General features: G+C 50.1%; 1 protein-coding gene across 1 annotated transcript; it reads left to right on the top strand.

The window, feature by feature from the left end:
• The first annotated feature begins 2,677 nt into the window (after positions 1-2,677).
• LOC122376158 (facilitated trehalose transporter Tret1-like) lies at positions 2,678-7,070 on the top strand. Its single transcript, XM_043355878.1, has 2 exons — positions 2,678-2,774; positions 3,911-7,070. The coding sequence occupies exons 1-2, from the start codon at positions 2,709-2,711 to the stop codon at positions 5,153-5,155; spliced, it is 1,311 nt and encodes a 436-aa protein (XP_043211813.1). The 5' UTR covers positions 2,678-2,708; the 3' UTR covers positions 5,156-7,070.
• The last annotated feature ends 1,911 nt before the right edge of the window (positions 7,071-8,981 follow it).

Below are 8,981 nucleotides of genomic sequence, written 5' to 3'. Positions count from 1 at the left end.
AGGGAAAATCTGAGATATATAAGTTGTGAGACACTCAATGGTTACTAGGTCTTGCAAGTTTCATTTCCCTGTGAAAGATCCTCTGGCAGTGAGGGCGTTGCGAAGTTGCGATATCTGAAGACCGTGCAGAGGTTCACTTGACTTCATAGGTCATTGACTTGACCTGACCGAAAATGTGGTTGATGTCAAAACTAGATCTGGCTTGAATCAAAGTTCAGGTATGCCAAGTCTTAGCTCTCTATCGCTGGCGTGTTCGGGAGCTATCGCAAAAAAAACCTATGGGGGGGGGGGGGGCGGCATCCGACCCCCTCGGCCCGCGAGGGTTAACCCATCCAATGTCAATGAAAACGAATTGTCAATTCATAAGCGTTGAAAGCGGGCATGCTATGAAAAAAAAAATAGCGGGCTTTGAATCTCATCACGACCTCAGACTTCTCAGAGATGACTGTGCGCGACCCCTGTTTCATGCCGATAATATGATTACATGAAATGACTGACTGCTAAATGAATCTAAACTTGATGAGAAAAATGACAGTTATGAAATATGAATAAAAACATTGATATCAACTGACGAAGGAGTTGCATTTGCTTCAAGTTAAAATGGATTCGAATTAGAAAGACAGTGGGACATGGAGAACACATACCTACTCACATATGTGGGCTTATTATACACATGTAGGTGACCCTTTATGCGCGTGCCACGTGCAAAACGAAGAGGTGTCAGTTTTGTAATTGTTGCAATATCTCGGTAACTACTTGGCCGATTGCGCTGAAAGTTGGCATGTAGGTAGGCACCCGCTAGGCAATGCATATCCATGTGCCAGAGTTGGGGTGCTGCTGCAGGTGCGCACGTGCAGGGGTCGTTTCCAGATCTCGAGAACGGCTCGACCGATTGCGCTCAAATTTGGTACACGGTTAGGGACCAGCTAGTAGGGTGCCATGCACAAGTCAGTTGGGACCCATTTTGCACGTGCGCACGTGCAGGGTGCCGCTCCCAGATCTCGAGAACGGCTGGGCCGATTGTGCTCAAATTTGGCACATCGCTAGAGACCGGTCAGTAGGGTGCCGTGCACAAGTCAGTTGGAGGTACCCCCTCGAAATTTCGCACGTGCAAGACTCATCCCCTCGCTCGCTCCGTTAGTCGCCCCAAAAGGCGCTATACTGGTAATTCAGTGTTTGGGAGTATTTATAATGGCTTTCGTCCAAAAGCGGCGCATTTCAGTTTTCTCCCTTTGACTTATAATGGGGAGGTCGCAAAATTGACCTGACCTTAGGTCATCGGTATCAAAATTCTGAGGGATACATTTTGTACATGCTATTGCTCTAAGTAATCGTTGAAAGTTTCAAAGCGATCGGTCACTCAGTGTAGCTATGGCAGACATTGAAACTTTTGATGAGGTGAGGTCACGTGACTTGTTGACCTGACCTTGAATGACCTTGGTCTGAAATTTTCACAGCATTTGTAGAATTGATGCATGATAAGATGTGCCTAAAACGGCGGCGCTTTGAGATATTCGCGAAAAACAGAAGAGGGGGGGGGGGGGGTGTTCAAACACCTCCCACCAGGGCGCGGGTTGATAAATTAACCCTATTCCTGGCGGGCTCCGCCGGGACAAGAAACTGGCGGGGGGGCCGATTCGGCCCCCCCCCCTGAGATCTCGAGAACGAAGCAAGATAGCGACAAGCGGTAAACGGCATCGGATACGCACGGCCAAGATCTACAATTTTTACAAAGGTCATTTTCAGGTCAGGTCAAAGATGACGTCACAGGGGTCGAAAAAGTCAAAATGGCGGCACTAGATATGGAGAGAGTTTTTCTCGAATAACTTTCGAATTAGTCAAGATAGGAACAAACTAAGGGCATCATCGTGATCCTCTCGTCAATCCGCATCGAATGATATATATGTTGACCTCGAAAGGTCAAGGTCAAAGGTTGACCTCAGGTCACGTGACCTCGAGGTCATCATGTATATCATTCGATGCGTCTTGACGAGCTGAACACAATGAGACCATCCACGCGTCTGTATCTTGTTCCTGTACGGAGTTATTGGCCAAAAACCTTTGGTGACCTTTGATGACGTCACATGACCTCACAGCTGCCCAACAGCAAAACAGACCTCAAGGTAGTGAAGGTTGATCGTATATGAAGTCATGTATGGTATATGGGGCCATTCCGACCCGTTTTAGTGGTAAAAACAGGGAGTTGATTTTTCCCCCATTGACTTATAATGGGGAGGTCGCGAAATTGACCTGACCTTAGGTCACCGATATCAAAATTCCGAGATATACAAATTGCACATACTGGTCCCCTCACTAAACCCTGAAGAGAAGAAATTGATCGGTCAAAAACTCTAGCTCTGGCGTGATTGCAAACTTTTCTGAGGTAGCGTCACCAAACCGCCTCTGGTGACCTGACCTGAGGTCAGATCAACTCAAAATTTTCAGACATGTTGCGTAGAAGCCTTTTAGGAAAAGTCAGAAAATTTGAGCTTCCTAGCTCAACGCGTTTGGGAGATATAACCAAAAAACCTCAGGGGGGGCTCCTGAGGCCCCCCCCCCCGCCAGGAATAGGGTTAATAGCTAGGCCTGGCCTAATGGAAAACGAGCTCATTGTTAACAAATTAATGCGATGTTTTAGAAATAATCCTGCTTTAAGCGCTTACTTCGTTTTCAGAATACATAGTGGGAGGAAGGAGCACAAATTAAGGATGGCCGGTGATGATGCTGACGGAAGAAACAAATCAGAGGACACCAAACGAGGACTGCTTCTGCAGGTGGGATCATTCGGCCATTTCATGTACCTAATCTATTAGACTCAATATTATCTAATCAATACTTACTGTATGTATTGTATTGCATTGCATTTTACTGTGCTGCATAGTACACTTACCAGCTCATCCGCACATTATGACTGCTGATTAAGTTGAGCTCGAGTCATGTGCCAGCGATTTATAATCTTCTGTCGGTGATTATTCTGCTCCTCTGCCGACGGGTGGTGACCGCTCTGTTCCCCTGTTTGCCTGTCGGTGACCGCTCTGTTCCCCTGTCGGTGACCGCTCTGTTCGCCTGTCGGTGACCGTTCTGTTCCCCTGTCGGTGACCGCTCTGTTCCCCTGTCGCTGACTGCCAGTGGCGGAGTCAGGGGGGGGGGGGAAATGGGCATTTGCCCCTCCCAAACGGCATAATTTTAACATTACGCCTATGGACGAGGCATGGAAAGAATCGATAAATTGTTATGGTTTGCCCCCCAAAAAACTCTGAGCTGGATCCGCCTCTGCTGACTGCTATGTTCCTCTGTAGTTGACCGCTCTGTTCTCCTCTGCGGCAGGTGTTGACTGCTCTGAGTCTGTTCCCCCGTTCCCCTGTCGATGACCGCCCTGTTCTACCTCCACTGTCGGTAGGTGGTGACCGCTGTGTTTTTCTGTCGGCAGGTGGTGACCGCTCTGTGTTTTTCTGTCGGCAGGTGGTGACCGCTGTGTTTTTCTGTCGGCAGTTGGTGACCGCTCTGTGTTTTTCTGTCGGCAGGTGGTGACCGCTCTGTGTTTCTCTGTCGGCAGGTGGTGACCGCCCTGTTCTACCTCCACTGTCGGCAGGTGGTGACCGCTCTGTGTTTCTCTGTCGGCAGGTTGTGACCGCTCTGTGTTTCTCTGTCGGCAGGTTTTGACCGCTCTGTGTTTTTCTGTCGGCAGGTTGTGACCGCTCTGTGTTTCACTGTCGGCAGGTTGTGACCGCTCTGTGTTTTTCTGTCGGCAGGTTGTGACCGCTCTGTGTTTCTCTGTCGGCAGGTGGTGACCGCTCTGTGTTTCTCTGTCGGCAGGTGGTGACCGCTCTGTGTTTTCTGTCGGCAGGTTGTGACCGCTCTGTGTTTTCTGTCGGCAGGTTGTGACCGCTCTGGGTTTTTCTGTCGGCAGGTTGTGACCGCTCTGGCTCTCTCCGTGGTCGGCTTCAATATCGGCGCGTGCATGTCTTTTTCTGGCATATTCGCCGATCAGATGACATCTGCTGGGGCGCGACCCGCACTGAGCCGGTCGCAGATCTCCTGGGTAGCCTCTGCGTACGCCATCGGCAACATCCCGGGCTTCCTGCTGTCTAGCTACGCCAACCCGCGGCTGGGCACAATCCGCCTCGTGCAGCTGTGCGCCCCGGTCTTGGCCGGCGGCTGGCTGCTGCTGGCGCTCGGCAACAGCTTCTGGACAATGCTGGCCGGACGCGCGCTGACCGGTATCGGCGTGGGGACCGCCTTCGGACCCACCATCACACATATCGGTGAAATATCGTCTGTCAACGTTCGCGGAGCACTCTCAGTGTTCCTGAACGTGATGATTAGTGCCGGTATGCTCGCCATTTTCTTATGCGGATGGCAGCTTGACTGGCGACATACGTGTCTAGTAGTGGGCATCGGACCTGTCGTTGTGATGTTTCTGGTCACACTCATGCTTCCCCGCTCTGCCAAATGGCTCATCTCAAAAGGGCATCCGGTGGAGGAGGCACAACGCTCGCTCCGTTTCTACCATGGTCATGATTACGATGTGGATAGGGAAATCCGTTCTATTAGAGATTCGCTCGGAGATCAGCACAAGTGTGACGCGTCGCTACTCGACGTTTTGAAATTACTGAAACACAGGCGGTACTCACAGCCATTCTGCATTGTTCTTGTATCGTTTATATTTTTCATGAGCTCTGGTGGATTCACAACTGCCGCCTTTGCTCCAGTGGTGTTCAAACAGGTCGGGGCGATCGATAACCCGTACATGGGCTCAATCTTTGTGGGCGTCCTAAGAGTGACCGCCTCTGTCCTGAGCAGTCCCGTGATGTCCAAATGTGAGCGGAGTACCCTGATGATGACGAACGGCGCTGTCGGCGGCGCGGCCTGTGTCGTGGCCGGCTGTTTCCTGTTCTACAGCGCCGCGCTGGCCGACTACGCCTGGGTGTCTCTGGTGTCGATTCTGGTGATCGTGGGCGCCATGTCGTTCGGCATCGGCGTGCTCACCAACGTGCTGCTGGCCGAGCTGCTGCCCAACGCCGTGCGAGCCGAGCTCGGCGGCATAGTGCTGCTGCTGGCGGCCGTGGTCAACTTTGGCATGCTGTACGCCTTCCCAGCGCTGATAGCTCTGCTCGGTATGTGTAGCACGCTACATCTTGAACATTTAACGTAGTATCTTTTCGGCACGGCTCGGTCCGGCAGTCCCTCTCCCTCGCAGTCCGGCCACACGCCTAGCTCGCTTTCCCACACCCAATTCCCCCCCCCCCCCAGTTCCCCTAATCTATCACTGTCCGCACAGAATGGGCAGCCGTTAAACTCCCATTAAGACGCGCGCTTTTGGAGACAGCTACCGCAGGATGAACGATTCGAACCCCAACAAGTAACAGCTGGATCAGTAACATTGTCAACAGCTCATGGACCCACGCCGAGGACAGATAACGGCTGGGAGCGCTGGATCAGTAAGATATGTCAACAGATCATGGAGCAGTGTCAAGGATGGATGCCGGCTGGAGCACACAGCCTCCTTTGTCGGGTACATCAGCCCAGGGTGAGTGACCCTGGCAAAACAACCGGGTGACCGACCTCACAATGGCCTCATGAGGTAGTTCCAGAGATCTCCGCAGAGGAAGAAGGCGCTGACTTACGGCCACACCCGGGCCAGTGGGCGGAGCAAGAGTGACGTCACAAGGGGCGTTGCCGGCAGACGAAACGGAAGGAAACAAAAGTTTGAATAAAATGAAATTGAAGAATCAAAATTAAAACTCGAAAATCACAAACCTTTCGGGGATTGTTTTATGCCAGCGATTACTAAAATGATAAAGCACTCAACACGAAGACGATTCGACGGCCAAAAATTGCAGGCACAGAGGAGCAAGGTGACTAAACAGGACAGAGGGCGCCATCTTACGGCCCCACCCACCAGAAGAAGGCAGAGGAAGATGACGTCGCAAGGGCGTGGCAGTCACCCCTCCCCCCCCCAACTATAAAAGGGTGCGCCACCCAACCAGAGGAGAATCACAGTCGAGCAGCCGAGAGTCACAGTCCACAGCTGGAGCCGGAGACGCCATCTGGGAGCCGCCGTCAGTCCGGGTCACCCGCGAGAAGCCTCTTCAGTTCGAGTGACCAGAGCCGGAGGACAACCGCCGACGCTTGAGACCACACTGAGAAGCGGAAGCGCAGAGAACTCCAGAATGTGAGTGTTGTTGAAAAGTCTGCTCAATCCCAATCCTTGCCCCCCCCCCTCCGCCCAGCGTGCCGTGCCCGTGACGACTGCCAAACATTTTCGGTTACCATAAAATGCACTCTCAATTGGAATTGGAAAACTTAAATTACTTTGAACTTATTGGTCCAGACACCCTAGTAGCATGTTAGGATCTGAATTTCGAGGTCATGTCAGAGTCGCCAGCAAACCGTTATTGTCAGTGGGAGTTCACGATTAGGCCAAGAGCGAGATCCGAAAATTTACATAAGTAGCTCAGTGTCACGAACGCTGAAATTGATGACAGGATGCGTGACAACGTTGAAATGTCTTTGTCTTCGGTCAAGATGGTTCGTTCGATTTATTATGGGCGATGGCCAGGTGCGTTTTGAGGTTGGAACGTTTGTGAAATAAAGGGTTTAGATTCGTGCTGTACTCACTAAAAGTTGCATTGCGAAATCATTGGTAATATTGCTGTAATCTAAAATGGAAGCTAAAATGGAAGTCGAAATCAATTATAGAACAGGTAAATACGTTTGAAAGGAATGTAATGTTTTAAGGTGGCGACTGATTCATGCGATCGATCTATGAATATGGCTATGAATTATGATTTGCGACAGATACGAATGCTTGAGCGTACGGCGGAATTTTTCCTGTTACTTAGGTGCATAGTTGCGAGCAGTGGTTTGAGGTTGACGGTTTGACACTTTGCGACTTTAGATGGTCACTTTGCGTCATTGAAATTGCGAAATGTCGAGTAACAGGTAGATGTAGAAATGTTTGTGGTTAGAACTAATATGCGACTAATATAGGTACCGATCGTTGTGCTTTGTAGAATAAATACTAGAAAGGACCAGCTTTGTTGGGAAACGATCAAATGGGACAGGAGTAAAAAAAAAAAAAAAACTTACGTGGAATGGAGCTGATGAGATGTCGAACAGGGAGATATCGAAGCGATATTTTACCAGATTCACACTCACTGACACAGCCGTTGAATCTCCCGGCCCGAAGAGACCGCACACACCAGTACTGCACCGCGAGTGATGACGCGCCCATCGCGGCGCGGCCTTGACAACTGTCGACTGTCGACGCGGCGCCGGCCGGCGGCCGTCGTAATCGTCGTTCCCGACACGGGCGTTGAGCCGCCAGAGGGCGCGAGAAGCAGCCACAACAGGGGCAGTGGGTTAGCCGTAATTGGGGCGCGGGCGGTAGGTGAAGGTCACGTATAGGAGTCTGGTTAGTTGCGGAAAGTTGCAACGGGATAAGAACGTAGACAGTTAAATATGATATGCTATATGATATCTAGGACTGCACTTCGTTTGATGCGCATTGTTTACTGCTAATAGGATGATTTAAATTAGATTCCCTATGAAAGGCTAGGGACCCTATGACAATATTCTGGCACTCTATAAAGATAATTTGTTTAGGTAACTAGTAGCCCATCAGAAGCTATCGAACGAGTTTCAAGGAGGCATTTCCGTTTGAGCATTCAGTAATTCACTATGGTACGGTGGATCACAACCAGACGGCAGATCGATGCGTGTTAATTGGTTCTAGATCATATGTCTGATTAAATCAAGAGCGGTTCAAGGTCTGCTAGGATTGTATACGAGAACTGATGATAAGGTTCACGCGTGTAGCAGCAATTAGGACTTGAGATTACGATTAGATTTGGTTAAATTATGCGTTTCTGCTATTCGCGTTCTTGCGAGTTAGCGCCAATAATTACTCCAACAATATTGGCACAGGGCATTGTGAGGCACAGACGGCTTGTTTGCCCGCCTCCTATGGCGTAACGTTTACCAGCATGACTGTATGAGACACAGATGCACTTCTCGAAACCCACGTCCAGACCGGAATAATAAGAGGGACACACCGTCACGTACGCAGGGCATATGCACGTTTTCCGCCAGTGGTACCGGCCACTGTTAATTTTCCCGCTTAGGTAACACTGGGTGAGAAGGCAGTGAGAGGTTTCTACGGCAGGGGGGAAGGGGAAGATTGGCACAGTATGCAGTGGAGAGTAAGTTATGCCAAAGGCAAGAAGCCGAAGGTCAGGGGTGAGTCACCCAAAGGGCGGATAAGGCGAGCCGTAGTGTCCCGGATAAGTCCTCATACTTATTTCGTAAAGGTACTCTAATCGGTACTGGACAGCCTCAGGGGAGGGAAGAATGTACTCCAGGACACGTAAGGCCTTGAATAGTAAATCCCATGGTTAAGGATAGTTCCAGGATATGAACTAGGGTCCCTGGGTCGTGAACGGGAATGTTACACGCGGACCGGAAGAGGGCATAGGTAATCTCTCCCGGTAGAGAGATAAGTCGGATATAAATCGTGTATGTGTGTACCATAAGTCTATCGGTCGTGTAGTGAATCCCATAAATTAGTAGGGTGGATATTTATGCAATTATTCTGGACGGCCCTGCGGTAAGTATCTTTGTCGCCGGTTAGCGGAGCATGCATATGGATTTCGGAAAGAGACATTTATCTCGCCGGGGAGATCGCTATTAGTCAGGCACCTAACGCCATCGGAGGGAATTCGAGGGGCGCTAAATAAATTTGGGGTGAATATATGACGAACGAACGTAGAGAGAGGATGAGAGTGAGAATGGTAAAGGATGAATCTTAGGATAAGGCCGATGGGAGTTTAGCGAAGCTCAGTTAGGACAGTCAAACTAATTAATCTCGAGGGCAACTTAAAACTAGCAACGCTAATACGAATTAAGTGGGCAATTTTCTTAATGGGAAGGCCAGTGATATAGGAATGGGTGACTGGACGAATGATCACATTCAATTTATC

This window comes from Amphibalanus amphitrite, unplaced genomic scaffold (genome assembly GCF_019059575.1).
Source record: "Amphibalanus amphitrite isolate SeventyFive unplaced genomic scaffold, NRLGWU_Aamphi_draft 002035F_arrow, whole genome shotgun sequence".
Lineage (NCBI taxonomy): Eukaryota > Metazoa > Arthropoda > Thecostraca > Balanomorpha > Balanidae > Amphibalanus > Amphibalanus amphitrite.
The sequence above is the reverse complement of the archived record's forward strand: the minus strand, read 5'-3'. Positions and strand labels throughout refer to the sequence as shown.

Excerpts from the sequence above, each read along its gene's own strand:
- LOC122376158 (XM_043355878.1), top strand. The coding sequence starts at position 2,709 with ATGGCCGGTGATGATGCTGACGGAAGAAACAAATCAGAGGACACCAAA. Across the intron at positions 2,775-3,910 it reads AACGAGGACTGCTTCTGCAG|GTTGTGACCGCTCTGGCTCT; the intron begins GTGGGATCATTC and ends TTCTGTCGGCAG.